The sequence below is a fragment of the Apiospora aurea genome (assembly GCF_038362705.1).
Source record: "Apiospora aurea strain CBS 24483 chromosome Unknown utg000006l_segment0_segment0, whole genome shotgun sequence".
Lineage (NCBI taxonomy): Eukaryota > Fungi > Ascomycota > Sordariomycetes > Amphisphaeriales > Apiosporaceae > Apiospora > Apiospora aurea.
In genome coordinates, this window is record NW_027117393.1 from 3,539,875 (window position 1) to 3,562,684 (window position 22,810).

A 22,810-nucleotide genomic window follows, 5' to 3' on the forward strand; every position below is an offset into this window, starting at 1 on the left:
TAACTTAATGGACATCATGGACGGATATTGCCTCTCCCTTACTTACCTGATCTCCTGTTTCTCCTTCACTGCTTAGTCGAGGAGGTCTTGCTCACGCTGCTGTTACATGACTGGGGCGTGATGCCGGTCTGAGTTGGATGTGGTGGTTTTGGAGCCAGTCTGCGGTTTTGGCCTCAAGGGCAGCGTCAGGATCACGCCCGGGCCGATAATGGGTTGAGGTGAGGGCATGGTTCTCGTAGTGGTTGTTGTAGATGATTTTTTGATGTTTGGTCCGGTGGTGGAGGACGTGGGACAGTTGGTGATGTTGGCTTGGTTGTCTAACGCAAGGCTGATGTTGAATAGATGGAATGTCCTTCTTCGTTCTCCGCTGTAGATATGTCTTCTTTTATCTATACAATTTTCTCCTCGGCAATGCTTTTCGGGGATCTAGTTGCGGCAACCTTTCTCATGTTTCCTTTTTCGGATTTGGGGTCTCTACTCAGGGGGGACGAAGATCCATGCTCGTTCCAAGCCGGCCGAGGCGTCTGGCATCATTGTCCTATGGAACAAGTGATCCTTAGGCAGTCCTGTTAACCCCTATATTAGCAGAAGTAGTTTTCAACGGAACATTAATCTTGGGGATATTTGCATTGTGTTGCTCTAAGGGACAAAGTTCTTCTATAGTATATAAAACGCGTTTACTATCGCCATTTATATAAACATTCAGGGAGGTACTGGACACTGTGAATGCTGTACTCTGGGAGTCTTTGCTGTTATTCACCAAGCGGCGTCTTGTATTTGATACAATTGGGCAGATTTAAGCAGCCACTATGATGAAGAAATCCAAAGACGTCTCTCGAAGCTTCCCTGGAGCATGGAAAGCGCTTGGGCACCCTCCGAAGCCCTTCCGTGTTATTATCCGGCTCCGATTGGACCTGCATGTTCTCCCGGGCCGAAGGGAATCCGGCATTGTCCCTGGTAACAAAAACCGTCCGAAATCGAGCTGGGTTGAGGTACGTACAAAATCCGGTGGGAAAAGTCTTTCGGTAAGCCTCTCCCACCACACCTCACTTTTTTCTCCGACCGAGAAAACTAAACAGCAAAACAAAGCACAAGACCACCACGCTGCATCGGATCCCAAGATTGACCTTGAGGGTTGACCTGAGGATCCATAGAACTTGTATTACTGGTTGATCCCATTTACCCACATACTTGAGCTGCTGCTGGCGTGTCTCCAAACCTGGCAGCCAACACAGTTCCATTGGAGCTGGCCCTTGATCGCGCCTTCGCTTCAGTTCCACCCCCTGCTCTGATCGAGGCCCAAGTCAACTCTGGTCGAAGCCCAAGTCAACCCTGATCGAGGCCCAGGTTAGCTTTGATCTTAAGCTTGTTGGTACCCTTCACCATTGGTAAGTTCCTTCCTTGGGTTTCCCATACTAATAATATAACCCTTTTTCCCTTTTGCAATTCGTCGGCCATTGCTAACTTCGCTTTTGAATAAGGTATCTTCTCTACTTCTTGGAATTCTGGCTTGTCTACAACGACCTGGGTTCTATTGTTTGTAAGTTCTTTTTCTATAATTGGTTTTTTTTTTCCCTCTCCATCTTCTTCGGGCTCCAGAAGTTCCTAATAGTTCAATGAAAGCTATGCTGACATGATCTTGTAAAGATTAAACCTTGCCCATTCCCTGCATTTGCCGAAGGTCTACACACAGGTTGTGTGTGCAGGTAAGTTCACCTATCCTGTAGCTACCCTGTAGCGCGCGCATCATCCCACACGCTTCCAAGGTTCAGCCGCAGACCACTAACGTATCATCGTATCAGACTCTTGACCATCGCTGCTTCTCATCTTGCCGATTTTCTTGGTTAAGCTGGCGGTGGCCATCGCTACCTACTACTCGCCATGTCCTCCTTCAACTTCATGGGTCTCCCTCGGGAGCTTCGCGACGCTATATACAAGGAGTCCCTTCTAATAGAAGACCCTGTCCGGCTCACTATCCATGATCATTCATGTCATGTTCCGAGTGAGTATGATACTACCGATGATGATGAAGATGATGAAGGGTACTACCACAGCGACATTGTCTGGAACCCTGACAGCAGCGATGCTGGTGATGCCGCCGATGCTAGCCAGAGCTACGATAGCGAGGATGCTAGCCAGAGCCTTGATGACGACGGTGCTAGTCAGAGTCACGATGAAGGCGATGCCAGTCAGAGCAAAGATGGTGACGATTCGATCCCGGGCCATGATGATCAAGCTCTGGTCCTACGTCCAGCCGGCGATGCTGATGCTGATCGCCTTGAATTTGGTACATCGACCTTCACTCTCCTTGATGAGCGTGATTCAAGAGAGATTTTCATCCGCACAGAAATTATGCCTTCGACTGCCAATCCCACAGCACGACAGCGCAGACTGAACAACTCTCTCCTTCTGGCGAACCGACAGGTCGGACAGGAGGCAATCGAGTATCTCTACAAGAATACTCACTTCGTGGTCAGCCCTGAATACTGTTCATGCTATAAGACCATGAACATCTTCCCCTTTTGCGGTGGCGAGGCTCTCAGAAAGGCAGATGGAGTCTGCGTTCTCAACACCTTCTTCAACACCATTGGCGCCACCAACGCCGGCTACATCCGTCGCTTCTGGATCTCCCCGCCCGGAATCCTGGAGTGGGAGCTGCTGGGCATGTGCATTGCGCTGCACGATCGTTGCCCCAACCTCCTGACCCTCAAGCTCGCCGATGCCCACTTCCATGACCACGAGCTGGCACATCGCAAGGACACTCTGTTCAACTCGCTGCGGCCCCTCGATGACCACTTTGAGGTCTGTGAGGAGGACCCGGAGCAGCTGGAGGAGTTCTACTTTGAACTGGCCAAGATGTTTGGAATTGGTCGCTCCTCCATTAAGATTGGAGAGTAAACTGCTCTCCAGGAGTCTTTCGTTCCTGCTGGGCTGACGAGAGAAGAAAGGGGAACGGCAACATCACGAGCCGAAAAGCGAAGCAAAGAAAGAAGGAAAGAAGAAAAAAAAGGGAGAAACGAGAAAAGGAAAACAGGACAAAAACAACCGAGAAGGCATGATCGATGGCCAAAACAAGCAGGCCATGGGATGGAATGTGTAGCCTAATCCAGAGGGAACAGTGTATCGAACAGGATGCCATATATGTTTCCGAGGTGGCGCCTACCTGAGATGCCGTCTCCGGGGCTCTCATATGTTGTGGCATATGAGCGACGGCCCTCGCTTAGGCTTCTCGTTTCTGCGCGGCGAATAGCCTGTTATGAAAGCATCCGTATTGCAGCTACCCTGTAGCCTACCCTGGACAGAAAGGACGTATGAGAAAATGGCTTGTCCGTAGTCAACTTAGGTAGAAAGCTGATGAATACATGACATTGTGTCACACCTAGCACGAAAGGGCCTGGCTGTTCCCGTGGTTTCTGAGAACGTGCTTGTTTATGCAGTGGATCCGGTATGAAGACGGCATGTTCAAAGCGTGGACCGGCCATGGGAAAGGTGACGGAGCTGGGGCCGCGCTCCGTGCCGGAAGAGGAGCTTTTCACAGTACGGACAGCTGGCCAGAAAGGATAAGGAATCGTTGGTCCGCACCAACGATCGATGCTAACGGAGAACATCTCCGTACCTATTTCTTCAGCTTCATTTCGTTAAATTCGGGCAGCTGGTTGAGTCCAAGTCGTTCCTGCCAATTCGAGATCCCTCGTGAAGGAGAATCGAGGACACTAATGCGCAACTGGGACAAAGGGCCATGTATATATAGTGGCACGACTACGGAGGTCTTTCATTGCGCCATTGAAGGCCTCGCACGTGGGAATGACGAGCCTGGGCCGTACCTCGGACCCGGAGAACCACCCAAATGGGCAGGCCGGGCTGGGCAACACCAAGGGAAGCCATGCAAAGGTTCGGATGAAGCTCTCCCCTTCGGATCGAGAGTAACCAGTACGTAGGGACGCCCCCAAGTGCCACGAGAACTTTAATTCGAGGGAGGGCCCGAGTAGATGGGTTTATCTTCCAAGTCTGATTCAAAGTTAAAATAAAGCCAGTAGTAGTCAGGGTTGTGGGCGCCCTGGGACTTAGAGGAGCCACCATCTGCCGAGCCATCGCCTTGTGCGAGCAATGACCCCTTACTCGGCATGGTGACAATTCAGGGCCAGGACAGGAAGACGATAGGTGTGATAGGCTGCAGGTATATATAGTGTAGCATTCGGCAAGGTAGCACTTGAAACATGACCCTTGAAGTTTGCTTGCTGCTGGTACCCACGAACAGCGCGGGGGGAGGTTGTGTCGTCGTCGACGTGTGGCGGGTGACGGGCGCAAGCGCCTAACAGTTTGGTCGGGACTCTCGGGCGAGGTGATACAAGCCGTCAAATGACAGGTGTCAAGTGGCTGATGATTGAGACAAGATCTTATGCTAATCTTACCATTTCGATCGCATAACACCAGCGTACTGCTGCATGTCTGAAACACCCAATAATGAGTATGTAGATAAAGACATAAAAACGCTGCGGCAGTGAGAGAGAGAGAAAGAGCTGTTAGAGACTCAGCGCACCCGAACAGCCAAACTTCGCGATTAGCGTTGGAACGAGCCTTGGAGCCCCCCAGTCGAGAGCCCTGTCGAGCCCCTCCAGCGCCTGTGATCCCCTGTTTTCCCCTGGCTAGAAGCGTCGTGCAGCGTCTGAAAAGAGCTAGCGTAGGGTTTCGGGTTGATAGATAAGGCAGTGACCGACCCCGGCCCGCAGCAAAAGGCCCTGCAGCCAAGTATCTCCAGGCTTTGGGCTGATGCAATAATCCTAATTTACGACATCCGACTGCAACACACACCTATTGACATTGACGTCTTCTCTCTTCAATCCTCCTCCGCCGACGCTTGACTCGATTCCAAGGTCGGGTTACATGTTCCCCAGGACCAGCACCACGGCCTCGTGCATACTTACCTGAAATCACCTGTACCGAATAAACTCTAAAAGGAAGGTTAGCCCAAGGGCTAGAGCTGTCAAACTTCAACTCTGGTCGTCTTCTCCTCGTGTCGTGGCTTTTTGGCGAAACCACACAATGCGCTTTGTGGCCCGAAACACCTAGCCCACCCAATTCGCATTGATCCTCTCTCCTTTAAATGCCCGCTGGAGAATGAAACCTCGTCATCCTTGGTGATCCTTTGTTGCCTTTGTGATCGACTCATTACTTCTTCCCTTGATAACCCCTCCCCCCGGTCGCTGGTCGAAGGAGAACAATTGCTTGTTGGACACGTCGTTTTTATTTCTACACTCTCAGCATACATACAGTTTTTTTTTCTCTTATCTTAGCCGCTCTTTTTTTCCCTTTCTTCCTTTTCGCCGTGCCTACACAGCGTGCAGGTGCAGCTACAGCAACTACCGCCGGCCCTGTTCCCCACACGACACGAACTACCCTGGTCGATATCCGCTAGACGACACGGGCTTAAGCTCGCCAGAGAGCGGCGGTTGCCTTTCAACCCTCCTTTTAAACTCCCTATATTATAGACAACAAGAGCGTGGTAACAAATTGCAAGCCGGAACCACCATCCAAGATGCCGCGAAGCAAATTCACCAAAGCGCGCCAGCATGTCCTGCTGGACTGGGTAAGTCTCCTTCCTGCCTGAATCATTGCTGCCACCGTAAGCTAACACTGTCGCGACGCAGACTGCCAAGATGCTGGCCGACGGCAAACAGAAGCCCGGCCCCAAGAAAATCGAGGACTTCTACGACGGCTCCGTCTTCTCCGACCTCCTCTCCATCATCGATAAAAACTACGACCCTACCGAGCTAGCCGAGAACCTCTCCATAGCCGCTTCCTCCGGCGGCCGTCCTGTCGAGGGTAACAGGCGGCGAAACCTACACATCGTACACATCTCCTTGCGTGACTTCATAAGGAGACATTGCGAAGATGTCGAGGTTTTGGTCAAGGATATCAACTTCCAGTTGCTTGACAAGCAGCCAGAACCGGAAGGCATGTTCCAGCTCCTTTCGGTCTTCCTGGTTGCTAGTGTGAACACCACGGATAGCCAGCTGTCACGGAGTGTCCTCACGGACATGCAGTCGACCCTCGACCAAGCCGGCATGACACAGTTGATGGCCATCATGGAAGAGTCCCAAGCCAGAATCAGCCAGGGCGCCATGGCACCCGAGACCATTCACGATGCATCGAGTGCCGCTGGGTCCTACGCGGCAGCCCCTGCAGGAGCTGCCGCCGCCGAAGTCGACTACGAATTGGAGGCGGAGATGGCCCGCCTCCGCCGCGACAACGAGCGATACACGAGACTGGCCGCTGACCTCAAGACGAAGCACGACCACCTTCAAGACAGCTACAACGAACTCAAGGAAATACACTCCGAGACGGTGCAAGAGAGGGATGAACTGCAGAGAGAACTGGAGTCGGGTGCGTCTAACTCGGAGCTGCTCGCGCGGACTAGGAGGGAACGAGACGAGAAGATCCGGCTCATCGACAGCCTCGAGGTACAGATGGAGGAACTCCGCATGCAAAAGGAGGCATTTGAGCAGCTGGCCAAGCGATTGGAGAACGAGAACAAACGACTAGCCCCGTTGTTTGGCGAGAACGAGGACCTGAAGAAGATCAACGAGGATCTCAACAGGAAAGCTAACACGGCAGAGCATCTGAAACAGAAGCTCGAGACGCTGCGTCCTCTGGAAAACGAGGTGCAAAAGCTACGTGGCGAGCGCGCCGATTATTACAAAGAGCAGGAGAAGATAATCGCCGTCCAGAGACACCTCACCCAGCTGAAGTCCGAGAACGACAAGTACGCCATGAAGATGAGCCAGTACGAGGTCCAGGAAAGCGAGTTCCGGGACCAGAGGGCCGCTTATACCATGAAGATTCAGCAGCTGGAGAGGCACAACGAGAACCTCGAGATGAAGATCAAGCACGACGAGGAGTATATGGCGGACCAGCAAGAGAAGATGATGATGCTTGATCCGTCGGCGGTACCCGAGACGCCCTATGCCGCCCGACCCCAGGCCCAATCCCTAGAGGACGAACTGAACGGCAACGTCGCTGGAGATGTGTCCTTGAAGGACCTCGAGGTATCTCGTCTTCAAGCCGAGAATGCGATGCTCAAAGCCAGCATCGGCACCGAGACCGAGAAGGGCCAGCTTGTGCAGCAAATCGAGAACGAGCTGGAGCGCCGCAAGGCGCTCCAAGACAAGTACAACGAGCTTTTCGAGAAGCACACGCTTGGGCAAGAATCTCTCAATGCGTTGATCAACAACATGAACGGCGAAGGGTTGGTCAACGCTCTCCAAGCAGCCCTGGATGTGAACAGCGAACTCAGTATACTGACCACCGACTTCATCAGGGCCGAAGCTTATTCCAACCTACGCAAGCAAGTTCTCGCCGAGGAGAATCGCTCCAAGCACCTTGGCCGCCAGCTGGAATCCGTTCAAGCTGAGCTCAAGGACAAGGAGCGTGAGGTCGTTGAAGCCCGAGGCGACAGTAAGCTTATATATATGAAATACCTGATGAATTATGGTGATGGAACTGACATTGATGACCAAGTGGACGCACTTGCCAAACAAGAAGAAGAAGAACGTCTTAAAGCGCTCAAGGAGACCGACAACCTGCTGGCCGTTTCGCTACGGGCCGAACTCGACGCTCTTCGCCGGAAGTATGATAACCTTAAGGGAGATTATGACAACAAGCAAGAGCAGCTCGTGGTCGCCCTCATCGACAAGGATCACCTCCGTAAGGAGGTTGAGAACGTCAGCAACGAGCTTCAGAAGGCCGTCGATGGCCAGGCCGTCAACCCGGACGTCGCCAAGACGACCGAGAAGATGGAGAAGCTGCGAGCTAGGTACAAGAAGTTGAGCGAGGTAAGTTCTGCTTCGTCAAGTCATAGTCATTCCCAGCCATCAGAAGAAGATCCCTCGGATACCAACTCGGATCCCGGCTCGGATCCCGACTCGGATCCTGATTCGGATACCGAGGAAGATGGCGAGTTCGTCAGCGTCAAGGTCAAGCATCGGTCCATCTTCAGTCTTTTGGGGACGTGGAAAACCACGACCCCGTTTTCCGCGTCCCCAAAGGTTGCTGAAGAGGGCCATCCTGCTTACAACTTCAACGAGGACGGCTTATTTGGCGTCTCCAAGAGCCCATCGTTAAGACTATCGGGCTCTCGGCCTCCGAGTAGCCGTACCTCTCCGGAGATTGCGGATCAGAAATCGACTTCCCGTTTGCCAAGGCGCCCGATTCCTTCTCTATCTCCTGGAACCCCTTACCATCAACCGGGTTCTGCACCGGCCAGGCCCAAGTCAAGTGGCTGGGGGTCGGGCTGGTTCCGGAAGAAGTCAGTTGGATGAGTTTATCTCTACGCTTCTTGGTCACTGTCATTGTATGGGTTCGGGCAACTAATGTGTGATGTCTCAAAATAGCAACTGGATCAATCCGAGCAGCATCGCCACGACCTCGAGAAGACCGTCAAAGATCTTAGAGCTGGAACGACAGATGGCGCTCAGAAGGTATGTCCACTTGCTTCTCTTTTGTATCATTCGGCTATTCAGCAGCTTTCCGATACGCGAACGTTGCTGCGCTCGTGGGCGAGCTGGGCTCTTCCCACGATGGATATTAATGGATTTCAATCTTCTCTCCTTACCCGTCTACATGCGCGATTGTGTGCGAAGTCGCATGAGCTTCCGTGTCAAGCATACATGCATATATATTGAAGCGCCCGTGACACTGACTCCATCCACACTTCTCCAGACACAGCAGGAGCTGGTCATCAAGAACCTCCAGCGGGAGAACGCCATGATCGCCACAGCGTGGTACGACCTGACCAGTCGCCTGCAGAGCAATCATGTCGTCTTGCAGCGACGTGGTGACGCCCCTAAGAGCTGGCTCAACAAGCAGAGACAAATGGTCAATGGTAAGCATTGCTGATATCCTCGATGCCCTCGCGACACTCGTCGTTCCCGCACCTGGACTTGAATGGATACTGATCCCATTGCAGCTACACCTCGGAGATAGGAACTCCAAGCGTGACATTGCACCGTTGCCGCCTCTCATTGTCCTCGCGCCCCCTAACCCTTTGCTAGGGCAGGATCTTTTGGACAAAGAGGCTTCTACGCTATTGGTTGCCGGCTGATTTCAGCCACATCTTCTTTCTGGTCCCTTGGACATTATCTTCTTTTGTACCGCTTTCCTGCCGTCCCTTTGAGCATTTTCTCGTATATATACCCTTCGTAGACGTGTGTGCTGTCGCAAAGCATGTGAGGTCCCCGCTCCGGGGCATCGCAGAACCGGCGTTTTCTTGTGGCTTGAGATGAGGGGCAAGGCTGTGTTGTTATGACTGGCACTTCCGAGTGCGTTCCAGCGTGAGAGGCTTTCTTCGCTTATATGATGTCGTTCCTAACACGAGACCATTGCGTCGCGTCCGAGGAAGCTAGGTAGATAGTCAACAAACCCGTACCGCCATGGGCGGCTTATTTATGTTCTCGGGCTCATTCCTGCAGGCACCACGGCCCTCGTTGGCAACACAGACCGGGAGGGTTCTAGAGCAGCGAGTCTCTCCGTGCGATGCATGTATTCCTCCGTTTGATGGTACTCTTTCTGCCCTACAGGAAAGGTCGGAGGAACAGCATGTGGATCAAACCCTCCGATGCTCGGGTGGCAGCGAGACAACCCAGATTTCAGCCAACGCACGTTCATCGCTCCCCCGCGCATATTATTCCGTCGGTAGGCTACTGCTCTTCTAGGTTGGTGACGTGCATTCTACTAAAGTTCTGTACACGTGGTCGAGAACACGCTACTTGGAGCTTGGGTCTAGCCATACCTTATCCAGACTTCATTGTCATAACGAGGTGCTGTCCAACGCCTGGAAACAAGACAAAACCCCTAGCTATACCCTCGATCCCTGCACTAGGTTGTACTTCTTACCCCTCCAAGTCAAGAGACGTGGTTTGCGAGGCGAGTGACGGTCCAACCGTGCGGCTTGTGCTAAATGAGTGACCAGTACGAGGGTCGCATAAGTTAGTTGGGACATTTTTGCTGACCACAGAAGATCTCCAGTCACTCCGATCCAAATTTTCCGTCTTGTCCGCCTGACCGTGACCGTACGCGGCCACTTCGTATCGTTTTTCGATCTAAACCCCTTTAACCCCTATCTCGTCCGAACAATAGGATCGACAACCCATTACAAATCGAATTGACGCGGTGCGAAGCCCTCACGCTACGAGAAAGTGGCAGTCTTTGTTTATATAAAAGGAACTCCAGGGCCCCGTCTTGGGAGTATTCCGGTGGAGAAGACTATGAAGAAGAAAGAATAGACTCGACAGGAAGCATTTCGGGGCCAAGGAAGGCTACATGATAGCTAGAAGGGCAAGCTCGGCGTACGACGCAGTCACGGGGGATTCCGCGTCGAATGCATACTAGGTCAGCCCAGCAAAATCAATAACTACGTCGAGAATCTGGATAATGAGCCACTTTACATCCTCAAACTTCGTTCTCGGCCATAGTTCCTCACCGATATACGCCGAGTAGAGTAGAAGATCACGAAGGCGACATCGGTAGAAGGCACAGTAGGTTATTGCGCCACTCATCTGGAAGGCTTCCAAAGCACGTAGCCTATATTACTAGAATCATATATGGTGTATCTCATTACCTGCATACAGTTGAGTGGCCGTGCCTTGGTGGCGCAGAAGTGCAATCCCATCTTTGCTCCTGCAGTAGCGGTATGTGTCGTGCAATACTGGGCCTCCTCGCGTGGGCTCATATTGAAGCCATATTCGGACAGTAGGTGTGCTCCGCCATGGGGATTTACTTAGGGCTGCCGGAGCAACTGGAGGCATCGAACTTCGGAGCGACTAGCTGTCCGCAACTAAGATCCACTGCTATGTAAAATAGCAGACGTCGAGGATATTGTAGAGTTGAGTATTTTATTAGGTTTTCTTCCAGTAGGGACTGTATTTGCTGGACTCTGTGTGAATTCCTTTGTTTTAGGAGTGGCAATAACCTCTCCGCCTCTGATCGAGGCGTATGTCACAACGCTGCAATCTCTCAATCTCTCCGATATACACCTTGGTGACCACAAGGCCCCTTTTGGCTGCATCATGATGGAGTTAGCGGTGGGTCTACCGCGTTTCGTTCATCTTGCCGTTACTTGGCGTCAAATTCAAACAGTAAATGACGGCGTATATAGCATGGGTAACTGTGTAACCATGTTCTTCTCCCCGCTTAAGAATCACTGCCTCATCTAGCGACAGCCGCGCTTATTGACAGCATCCACCCACTCCCCGTGATCCGCGCAGGATCAATGGGCATGTCCACTACGTTTGAATGATGTAGATGATGGCATGGACGGGGCAGAATGGGGCAGAACAAGGCACGGTAGGGCAGGGCAAGACAGGGTCAAGGTTGCCTTGAAGATACTTAAGTAGGTATCGTCCGGACCCACAACTCCGGAGGAACCAGCCCCTGGCCCGCACGTGCTACCGGCGGAACTGATGTGTATGTCTTGACCTACGGAAATTTCAATGGCCCTCTTTCAAGACTAGTTTTCTTGCAGGCCGAGGCGCTTGTTGAAGAACATCGCGTCTCTCGTCTGCTAAAAATACTGTGAACAGCCCTGTGGGAACCTGGAACTGCCAACCCCTTAGCTGCGGAAGGCGCCTGCATCATACCTCTTTTGAGGCCCATGGCGGGCTCCGTCACCGTCAACCGCACGGGACCGCATCTGCCTGTCTAGTCAAAGAAACTCATGGGGAAAAGGCGGGAAGGCCACATGGCGTGGCTGACCCGCCCCATTGACCAGTAGCTGCCTAAGTAGAGGGAAACGGCACGGCCTCTTCTGGTGGTTTCGATTTCGACGCCAACCTGGTCAGCCCATGTGGAAAGCAAAATGGCGCTCAACCTTACGAAGAACTTGCCCCAGAGATAGTGGTAAGGTTTAGTGACGAAAGCATGTAGATGGCAGGTCTATATATACGGTACCTGCAGAACTCGGCCAGGTGAGTCAGTACTTTATCTCGAGAAAGAGTGCTGACCGGGTCACTTTGTTTTACAACCAATAATTAAACGGTGCTTGGCCAGCCACAGACTGTTGATTTAAACGACAGTTTGGTGCGAGCTCCTGTTACAGATGTGTCTTCGTCATTACCTCGCCTTCGATACCACCAGGGGCTCAGAAGTAGCCATGCCCTAGCTGCCAGACCGCTGACGGTCTAACTACCCCCAACACCCCTTTGACGAAAATAGTTTTACTGGCTAGGTTATTCTAATGCTCGGGGCAATGTTGAGCTAAGCCCGAAATCTGGACGTGACGAAGATGCCGTCTTCACGTCATATCTGTATGCGATGGGTTGATTCCTTCCCAATAACTTCGACTCGGTGCCGCACAAGCCCAGTAATGCAACCAACCCCCTATTAGTCACACTCCTCCCACACCACAGCTGCCTACAAGGCCTTTTGAGGATGCAGCATGCAGACGCTCATTTGCAGGAGTGAGGATTGACTTGTCATCACCCTGGATGGCTGTACGGCACAGATAACCTGCTCATTATGAGTCTTCGGTTCAGCCGGGCTGCTCCGGCATCAAATCGTAGTCGATGAAAGGACAACGGTCCTGCGGCACAGCGGTTTCGGTTGCTGCATCTGGGCCTCCTTCCTTCCTGCGTCTAGGGTGGTGATACGTAGCAGGCATAGCGTAGGCGCTGCGGACCTGGCTTGGCTATGACTTAGAAAACCCCCCGAGACTCCCGCGGCATGGATGGAAATCAACAAGCCCGACAGCTGGTTAGGTAGTGGCGGCGTCGTTGCAATTGACTACAAAGTGGCGTGCCAGAAACGGCCTAGCTCTCTTTTCACTTGGGGATAGAGATACAACCCCCTTTTTAGTAGCCCGCCAGGTAAAACCCAAAGCATGATGATGACACCATACCACACTGCGCCCACTGCGTCGGGTCGCACCTGCCTTGCACGCGGAAATAAAGCGCAGACCGCGTCTGCGTTTGTGTAACCAACCACCACCACCACCACCCCCGTGTCACGTAATTACGCGCATATTGACTCCGATTGCAGATTACAAATGCCTGAAATAGTAGCCGAGATGCGTCAGCAATCTCACCTCCTCTGGGCTCGATGGCGCATGAATGGCACATGGCCGTCGCTTAGAAAAAGAAGGCCAATGCAGCCAAGGCAAGGCCAGAAGTAGAAGGGCCAAAGACCGGTTATGCAACGATAGACCGACCAGCTTAATGCATACATCTCCAAATTGAATATCACGGTATTTCATACGCTACATTCAGCTAGGCAGCTACGCTAGGCAGCTTTCGGCAGCCCACAAGCAACGGCATTTGACAGCTGATCTCGGCCGAAGGACAGTCAACATCAACGCAGGAAACAACTTTGAACCGAGCAATTCTCTTAACATGGACAATACCACGTGCTGAGTGCCAAATCGCCGCCAGATACATAATGAAGCTCGCGAGGAAGACCAGTCGCTCATACCCAAGTCAATCGGACGAGTTTCGCCCAGGCCTCGCCTGTTGATACAAGTATGTGCGCGCACCATCAGTTTGTGCTACTCGAGGGTGGTATCCGTCCCCTGCCTCCGCTCTTTGCCCCTCCCCCTGTTCCGTCTCTGGTGGCCTTTTTGGGTGTGTACTTTTTACTGGGCCGCCGCCGGCCGTTGGCAAGCCCGCTTGCAGGGAGCAGGTACCTACATCCTGCAAGAACGGACTTTTTCAATCTTCCAGAACGAGCCGTCTCCGGTGGATGATTCGATACACCGATAGAAGAAGGATCATGAGACTTTCCAACACGAGTTCAGGACTACTACGCCGCCAACATACAGCAACCGGCCTTGCGATCTCGTAGGGTGGACGGACTGGCCACGGCACAGCGCTTTCATGGTGCAAAACATGACGGCCGGCGTTCTTGGGTCGAATAGGCCTGGGAAGGCATGACCTGAGCCAAACTGATCATTTTCGAGGTACAACGAACGATCTATGAAACTAGCGAACTGTAAGGGGCCCCATGTAGGGCTATCTCCAGAGCTTTACCCTCTGGAGCTACCATAGATGCACCAGAATCGTCGGAAGCATCATGCATTTCATTGCAACATGGTCTACCAGGCCCCTGATTGGAGGAAACACAAATCATCCTTATAGGCCGAGGGACGAGTCTTCACCACCAGAGCTTTCTTCGATGGAGACTACCATGTAGCTCCCCCGGTGCCCTCATCCTAATCCAGTCACTGCCAAGACGGTACTTTGGAAACAGACTGGTTCGACTCATAGCCTGTGTGACGTCAGTTCGAACCACTGACATCGAGCTCTCACTACTCGCCATATTGGTCGCTTAGCTGCATTCATACATGACCACGAGGCCAAGCACACCAATCGCGAATCACCTCACCCTCCGCGTCCATGATCCTATCCCAATCATTGCGGCAGGTCCGAAACGCCATCATGAACCGGGGAAACCGCTGTCAGACACGTGGCTATGGACTTGCCAAACATCGACTAGGCAACAGAAGCGCCGTTGGAAGGGTGAAGGGTGCAGCAGCTCACCACCTTTGTCAGAAAGTTTGTGCGACAGGCGTCTTGCGCCTACTTTGGTGCTAGATCACGCAGCATGGAGTGAGATAAGGTATTCTGTTGGTTCTGAAGAATGCTACTTTGCCACGCCATCAACCTTGCCAGAAAAGCTATTCTCGTCGGCTTGGCATAGTGTAGAAGCATGCCAGAAGGCAAGGGTACTTCTTCAGAGGCTACAATTGGCTCCCGTCCGCCCTCCCTTCGGCCAACCTTCGCCTTTCGCTCGGCCTGCCTCCCTGCTTCTGCGAGAGGAAAAAACGGGTTTAAGCGCGGGTCGCTTGTTCGAACTCTTATTGGGAGCGTCGCTTGTCTGTGAAAGCTTAAAGTTATGGCCATACTACTTAGTTGGGCGTGACAAGTTGGGGCTAAGCCCAACAAGGCAATTGCAAGTCGACATAGAGCATTTTGGCCTGGACCCCTAGTTCCTCCGAGCCAATCTGGGGGCTGATATAACCGGGTACTGCCCCCCCAAAAGCCGCGCCAGGACCAGGTAGTTCCTCCGGATCAGCATAAGGCTGCTTTGCACCGAGGCACTCGCGCCGAAATAGAGCACTGGGTCGGGCGAGGCACGGTGAGGGAAGCACGGGTCGATAGAGAAATCGTGTCTGATCGTGCCGCGTATGTGACGATGGGGTACCTCTATCTGGCACTATGCAGATGGACCCTATTGTGGATGAAGGGAGCTTCTGTCGTGACCAGAGGCACTGGGAATGCATGCATAATCAACGTTTATGTAATGGCTAGGTAGGTATTCAACTCTGAGCGAGTCGAAAACTGCAGCCATGGCTGACCCAGACAGTACGCACAGAATACTCAATCTGAAAGATTGAAAAAGTCCGAGAGAGAGAAGGGAAAAGAGATCAATCTTTAGTCCTCCAAGGAAAGGGGGAACGTGGCTCCTGGGTTGGTGGTACAGCAGGGACACATCCGCCAATGGCCAGATCCAACCTTTCCGCGATTGATTGATTGCCCTACCCACCGCGACAAATAAGGCGTTCTTCAAGATTGCGGCACGACATCGAGGAGAAGGGGGGCTTATCAAACTGGAAGCTATTACAGACGACTCTGCAGACCATTCTCTTCTGTACGTACACTTCCCTTGGAGTCCGATATGCAGGCTTCAACATCACCACTGCTCACTTTTGTCCTTGTCTCGATTGCATAAGCGGGGCATGGCTTTGGGCGCAGGGGACCGGGGGGGAGGGGCGGGGGCGATGAGAGGAAGGCAACGAACGAACAAGGGCTCCTCTCCTCGGTTCCTCTCGTGGGCGTGCTAACGTCAATTGATACTTAGGATGGGGCAGAAAAAACAGGCGGGCAGGGGTGTCTGGGTGGTTTGCACAGGGGGGCTTAGGCACCCGGACCAAGCAGGGCAGGGGGCCGTGAATTTACACTGCACCACTGCAACGGCAGGCTGGCAGGCGCTGCAATGGAGAATCCGCTGAAGGAAAGTGGATTTGGCACCCATCCCGCTCTTTGAGCCGAGTCTGGTCTCACGCTGACCTTTGATCCTTAATCATCCTGGCGACCTGCGAACGACATCGATCCCAACCCTTTGCGTCCCCGGCATCTTGTATCCAATCTCCGTCTCGGTTTCCGTGCCGTATCATTGTCGTTGCCATATATACTTAGCTTCAAGTACCCTTTTTCCAACTCACCTACCATTGCTCGATTCGCATCAAAGTCTTTGCTAAGCTTGCTTACTTGCGCTGCATTGCAGCAACCTCCTCCAGGCTCAAATCCTCAGGCCCTATTTCCGTTACATTGAAATACACCACCACGCCTCCCCGAGACATTGCCTCTGGAACAACTCTTGGGCCATATGCTACCCATTTGCTAGACTTTGTGTCTCTTGGCCGACAAACAAAAGTCACTTAGAGGCGGTGGCCTCCCATACTTATCATGCCGTCCCACACACGAGTGCAGAGCCGGAAGACGAGCGACACCATGCTGAACGGGCGCGTATGCGATCGGTGCATCCGGTAAGTCGGGACCCGGTCCTCCAATCAACCCCAGTCCAGCCGCCGGAGCAACCTACTCTGCTGAGTGAACCCACACTGACTTGGCTATCGTGTTACCTCGAAAACAGCAAGAAGGTCAAATGTTTGTATTGCCTTTCGATCTCCGATATCGCCTCTTGAATAGATTGGCTAACGCACCATCGAAACTATTGCAGGCGATCTCCATCGGCCACAATGTTCTCGCTGCGCTGAAGGCGGCTTCTCATGCGTCTATTCCACCGAGAGGAAGAAGCCGGGACCGCCACGTGGCGCCCGGCGAAACAAGACCTTGACTCCTCCGTCCGAAGCTATCAACATCACAGGTACGCTTTACATCATACATGGCCGCTAACGGCTTAAACTTTCTTTTCTCTAACAGTCTCTAGCAGTCGTTCCAGCATCAACGACACGACTTCCATCACCGCAGATGCAGCCTACCAGCAGCGGCAGCCACCGTAACTCTATGGTGACATTTGATGCTGCGGAATTCAGTGCCGCTTCATCGCCGTTTGGCGTACCATTAGCAATGGACCACGGCCGTTTTCTGGGCTACACAATTGAGACTTATGAAGAGCGTGCTCTGTAAGTTGGTGTACTGAAACATTTGTTTTTTACCCTTGCTGACATGCTGGAAGGCTCTGTACGTACTTCGATGAGGTCAACCCGGCATTTCCTTTGATCCACAAAGAGAGGTTCATGGAGCAATATGATGCCGGCAGCATCAGTCTCGAGCTCATTGTAGCCATGACCGCCGTGACAGCCAGGACAATGGGTTCGGTCTCAAGTTGGACAACCGACTGCGTAGACATGTGCCTGGCTTCTCTGCTTGCCTCGACCACGTCTGACGAAGACCTCAACCTATCCCGTGGCAACTTGAGCCGTTTCCGACTGGAGTGCATCATGGCATACTACGAATTCGCCCAGTTCCCGGGGACGACAACTTGGATGAGGGTCAGCAGGCTCACAAGAAAAGCACATGCGCTGGGTCTAAACCAGATCGAGAACCCGAATCTTTGCTCGGCTTTCGACACCCGGATGTCTACGGAACAAGAAATGGAAGACTGGCGCTACGCATGGTGGTGTGTCTTCACCCTTGACAGCTACGTCAACGCGGCATCGGCAGCTTGCACGATTATCGATCATGAGAGTATCAATACTGCTCTCGTGCGAAGACCGCCTGATGGCTCCAGCCCCGAACTTCCCTTCCACACCCTTCCCAAGCTATTTCTGGCGGAAGACCTGAGCAACATTTGGAGAACGACGCAAGAGGTGTTCACACAGAAGCACACGTCGGGCCTGAATATTAACTCGATCATGGCAGCAACGGTCCGTGATGCCGGCACCCTTGTGCGTCTTCGGACAGAAAAGGGGGCGGAGCGCCTCATGTTGCGGACAGCTCGGCTGAAGAATGATCTTGCTTCGCTGAAGCTGTCACTACCACCCCGTTATTTATGTTTGACGCGGAACGCCCTGCAGACCGAGACGGACGCCGAATACAACCAGCGGCTTCTCAACGTGTTTCTCTTTCATGCGGTGGGCCAGGCAGTCTATATGCCGACTGGCCTGACGGTTGGTAGCGAGGAGTGGACGAGCGACTGGGCAGCACTGCATGAGACTTCGTGTGAGCTTGCCATGCTGGTCGGCCACTGGGGCCAGCAATGTTCGCCCCGAGTGAACCCCATCGTGACAATAGTCGCATTCACTGCTCTCATGGTGCTCAACTTGTTCCAAAAGTCGGGGCCCAACGCACACGTCCCACTGGGCAGCCTAACGCAGCTCGAATCGTCACTACTCCATTTTCTGGAGGAGTTCGGGAAGAGGTGGTACCTCCCTAAACTCATGGCCGGTAAGTCATGTATTGTCGAAAAACTCTACATAATTCAGTTGCTAATTCATCACTAGATCTTTTCAGGGACCATCATGCTAACAGCCCGACCTATTTGAGCCTGGCGCAAGCAGACACTATACTAAACCGGTTGCCATGTCCATTGCACCCGAAATATCCCACTCGTAACTGGAGCCACATTGAGCAGCTCGACAGCACATACAACGCCATGGATCCGGCAATAACCATGGGGTTTTGTGAGCCCGAGGCGGCTCTACCACTAACAGCCTTGAGCCAATTTTCGTACTAGATATCCCCTCGATAAAATTACAAATAATCAGTTAAAGCCAATTTTACGGGTGCCAAAAGTAACACCATGTACGGCAGGACCTATGTGACACATGCATGCTTTGTGCACTATATCATCGTCAGCCCTATAGGCTGAATAGTGCAGACCCTGATTTGGCCCTGATTTTAGAGCAGATGGTGAGATGTTAATCACGGCCCACCGCTGTGCACCATCAGGATTGGGCGAGCGGAACCAATCACGGACGACAATAGTCAAGTGGGCCACGAGGAATGCGATGCACTCCACCAGCCGAAATGGGAGATAGCTTGTGCCAAGTACCCGTAGAGCCGTCGCATCCCACGACTCGCGCAATCTGTATGAACCGTTGAAAGCTTGGGTTGCTGCGAGGGCAGGCGGATGGACCACCTACACTCTGCTGTGCCGCAAGGCAGGCCCTTGTAAAGTACGCACCTGCATATTGCATATGGCCCATGAGATGGGCGTTATGACGGAATCTTCCAGCGGTCTCACTAGGGGGTAAGTGCATTATGTACTTCTAGAAGTCCTATTTGCAGAAACGACAGGGGGCCGGTCTTGCTACCTTGGCCCCCAAAAGTCCAGTAGGTAGGTACATCATTAGCTAATGCAGGGTGATTCCGCGCGGGCAGGGATCGGGTTTACGCGCAGAACGGCTTTATTGAAGCTGGCAAAAGCAGCTGGTTACACAAGAACAACGTGGAAGCAGGCGGCGGCGGTGGCAAGAGTATGCCGAAGTACTCCGAACAGTCGCAGAGTATTTCCTTTGCTTATGTGTAAGGTTGTGTAACGGGTTTGGCACGTGACCGAACCACACACACACACACACACACACAAACACACACACAAGACAACTTGACAACCCTCCTTTGAGGACGGATTATGGTGCTTACCTACGGAGTACCTACTACCTCTTCCTGGAAATTTGACGATTGAAAGGCGGAATCCGGGCCCATGATTGCCCCGTACCACGTAACACGCACGGTCTGGATTTGTCAGACGGCGAGTCTCCCCGACCGACTACCAACGATGTATCTACTGTGGTTTCTCACCAACCACCATTGGATTCGCGCTCCAGTGACGTGCAGGTCTGGACCTACCTGGCATTATTAATTGTAATGGGCTGTTTCCTTGGTATGGACATACTACTTACTACCTACATACCTGCCCCAATTACGGAGGCCCAGCACGCTGGCACGCTGTGGATGAGACGAGGATTTGGTTGCTGCTGCTGCTGTGCCGCAGACCCTGCTGGAGAACGAGCGCGCGTCGTCCTTTCCAAGACAGCTAGCGCGCGGCGCAACACCAGCACTCAGCCAAGCCCATGCATGCCCTTGCCTCTCTTTCGCGTCTACTTCGTCCGCCCGGCGTTTTCGCCGATCTGCGCGGGCTTGGGGCAGGGTGGCGGGTGGTTGCCGACAGGCCGGGGCTATGCCCCTACCAGTTAATAACTGGTAAATATACCTAGGTATGGAGAGGGTAAACGAGGCACGGCAACGGAAAACGTCATATGGGATAGGGCAAGGAAGGCAATGCATGCAGCTCTGGACTTGTTGCCCATGCGTGCCGCTGTCCGTGGTGTTTTGGCGCTGCAACTCCATTCTCGGCTGCCCACCGTCCGCACTGCCGGCCCTACCTGCCATCAACTAGCCAACCCACTGTCAGATCCTAAGATTGGTGGTTCCACTACACAAGAAGAGGGGGAAGGGGGGCACTGGCACTGGGCTGGATGGGGTAGCTAGTGGCCGGCGGCTGGTTACACAAGAAGGATTGATGGACTGACTGGGCTGGGCTGGGCTGAGCAGCAGCTAATCATGGCACTGTGGTGAGTGATAGCCGAGCCTGAGTACTGAGTATTGGTGGTTACACAAGCATCTGCTGGTTACACAAAACCAGCACCACCATGACTATGCCGGGCGTCCACGCGACCAATGAGCGACAACCTTATGCGCATCCCAACACCCTAACGGGGAGCGGCCCTCCGGAGTTCCCACCCACCCACACACTCATCCGGCCTGCCATTCCAATTCATGACCACTAAAAGACACCGCACACGAGCCGGTGTTGGCTGGCTGGTACACTGGCGTGCGCGGTAAGCGTTGCAATTCAGTGCACAGTACTAGAGTGGGAGCTGCTGTTTTGGGCGTTTATGTTTATGGGAACCGAAGCGAAATGCATACACCATTCCACTTCAAAGCAACCTCTCGCTGTCGAACCAATCAGTGGGATACGCGGAACTCGAAAGATGGCAACACTTTACACGTACATACAAGCCTGCGCGGAAAGGATGCGCTTGCCTGGGTACTCCGGTCTCCTCTTTCCATCTCGCTTGTCGCGATCGTTCCGCCCTCCTGACACCATCGAGGTTTGCGTGGGTGGGTGGATGGCGTTGTCGCTTGTGTAACCTGACTACTGGTAACCTACCTACTGCATTTGGAAATACTAATGAGTATCTCGGCACAAGCAGGCGCCCTCTCGCTTTCTTCAGCCTATATGCGCGTGTGCGCATCCCTAAAGGTCCAGGTGATCGTCGATATCCAAGTCCTATCGAAGCCCGTCCATTCCTTCGGGTCTGGAGGTGCCAGGGCGCCTCGAGCCACCGGGCCACAAGTAACTTTGGGCCTGGCGCATGTACGCCGCAGGGCTGAGTTCCGTCTTTCATCTTTGAGAGGGTGGGCAAGGTGAAATGGCGGGATCCCGCCTACTTGACTTTTTAAAGGGCCCCTGTGGAATTGCTGCATGTTTCCATCTACAGTGGCGCGGTGATCTCGTCTGGGCCTCGGTGGGAGAAACCTCCTTGTAAGGTAACGGCGTAAATCTCGATTATTTTCCTTGCAGAGACTGTCTTCACTGTGCCGCCCAGGGGCAGAGCAGGATAGGCTTGCAACCAACTCTCACACATCTCCGACCTCAAGACACAATGCGAATGCGACAGGCAGATCAAGCAAGGTGGGCCACTCAAGGGCTATTCTACATATTCGCTATTCGCTCTTTCGTGTTGTACATGGATTAAGTAATATTCTAACATCATAACGAGAACATCAGACCTAGTATACAGCAGACCACGCCCGTTGTCCAGCCCGCAGTCGAGGGTAGCGTCGCCGGTGCGCCTCCGGACACGGGGACGGTGGTGGGCGGAGCCGTGCCGTTGGACGGAATCGATTTGTTGCCTGGGAACACGCCGATGATGATGGTCCCGTTCCGCTCGTAGACGCCCACGGCCACCGTCGAGTTTGACTGCGCCGACATGCCCGGGAGCTGCTTGCCTTCGCCGTCCTTGCTGGTCTGCGCCTGCTGCTCCTGTCGCCGCCCCCACTGCTCTGGCGCCCGCACCACCATCCTGCGCGTCTCCAGCACGGCGCGCTTGAGCTCGCTGGCCTGTACGGGGCCCGGGTTCGTCACGTTGTACGAGTTACCCGCAACCACGTCGCGGTCGGAGAGGCCGGCGGCGGCGAGCGCTCCGGCGACATCGAAGCCGATACGGGTTGAGGAGGCATTCCTGAGAGCCGCGAGGCCCTCCGCGCCGAGACTGCTCGTGTCTACGAGGAGTTGCACGTAGCGATGGCTGAGTGGGTTCTTGGCCGGCGGGGCGGGGGCGACGTAGTCGGCGAGCGCGGGGGTGTTCTTGGTGTTTTCAAGTGGGAAGACGGCGCTAATGGTGCCATTGTCGCCCGTCGCGAACGTGGCCGCCGTCGTGGCGGGTGTCAAGTCCGTCTGCATCCAGTGGAGCAGGGTGTGCGGATCCGTGGCGACGGGGATGTCCAGGTCGACCATGATGACGGCGTAGCTCGACCCCGACAGTTGTGATGTTGTCGCCAGGCTCGGTTGGGATGCGACGGCTGCGATGCGCGTTAGCCAATTCAGTTCGATTCAATTGAGCAATCGCGCCACTGGATTGGGCCATGATTCCTTACCATCTTCGGCTACCTCGACTCCATTCTGCGTCGCGATGTGGCCATACGTCACGATCAAATCGGCATCGGTCGCTGGTGTGAAGCCGACGGGCGTTTTCCCTACGACTTGCGTAACCCTCCCGATCGCCGACACGAACAATAAAGACTTCGAAAGGAACATGGCGACGGCTTGCGTCTCCGGACTGCGTCGTCGTCTG

At 53.5% G+C, this 22,810-nt stretch overlaps 5 protein-coding genes across 5 annotated transcripts; 2 read left to right on the forward strand and 3 right to left on the reverse strand.

Annotated features, from left to right (window-relative positions):
- Positions 1 to 1,897: 1,897 nt before the first annotated feature.
- Positions 1,898 to 2,226, reverse strand: PG986_009671 (uncharacterized protein; the record flags this gene model as incomplete). Its single annotated transcript, XM_066845893.1, has 2 exons — positions 1,898 to 1,927; positions 2,050 to 2,226. The coding sequence occupies 2 exons, from the start codon at positions 2,224 to 2,226 to the stop codon at positions 1,898 to 1,900; spliced, it is 207 nt and encodes a 68-aa protein (XP_066698291.1).
- Positions 2,227 to 2,490: 264 nt separating this feature from the next.
- PG986_009672 (uncharacterized protein) lies at positions 2,491 to 3,608 on the reverse strand (the record flags this gene model as incomplete). The annotated part of the gene is made up of 3 exons (XM_066845894.1): positions 2,491 to 2,837; positions 3,164 to 3,235; positions 3,380 to 3,608. The coding sequence occupies 3 exons, from the start codon at positions 3,606 to 3,608 to the stop codon at positions 2,491 to 2,493; spliced, it is 648 nt and encodes a 215-aa protein (XP_066698292.1).
- A 1,928-nt stretch (positions 3,609 to 5,536) lies between these two features.
- Positions 5,537 to 8,982, forward strand: PG986_009673 (HOOK protein; the record flags this gene model as incomplete). The annotated part of the gene is made up of 5 exons (XM_066845895.1): positions 5,537 to 5,587; positions 5,649 to 7,832; positions 8,391 to 8,477; positions 8,719 to 8,881; positions 8,966 to 8,982. 5 exons carry the CDS (start codon positions 5,537 to 5,539, stop codon positions 8,980 to 8,982), a joined length of 2,502 nt encoding a protein of 833 aa, XP_066698293.1.
- A 7,514-nt stretch (positions 8,983 to 16,496) lies between these two features.
- PG986_009674 (uncharacterized protein) lies at positions 16,497 to 18,684 on the forward strand (the record flags this gene model as incomplete). The annotated part of the gene is made up of 6 exons (XM_066845896.1): positions 16,497 to 16,531; positions 16,639 to 16,652; positions 16,726 to 16,872; positions 16,936 to 17,131; positions 17,185 to 18,395; positions 18,452 to 18,684. The coding sequence occupies 6 exons, from the start codon at positions 16,497 to 16,499 to the stop codon at positions 18,682 to 18,684; spliced, it is 1,836 nt and encodes a 611-aa protein (XP_066698294.1).
- Positions 18,685 to 21,726: 3,042 nt separating this feature from the next.
- On the reverse strand, positions 21,727 to 22,773 carry PG986_009675 (uncharacterized protein; the record flags this gene model as incomplete). The annotated part of the gene is made up of 2 exons (XM_066845897.1): positions 21,727 to 22,538; positions 22,614 to 22,773. 2 exons carry the CDS (start codon positions 22,771 to 22,773, stop codon positions 21,727 to 21,729), a joined length of 972 nt encoding a protein of 323 aa, XP_066698295.1.
- Between the last annotated feature and the right edge of the window lie 37 nt (positions 22,774 to 22,810).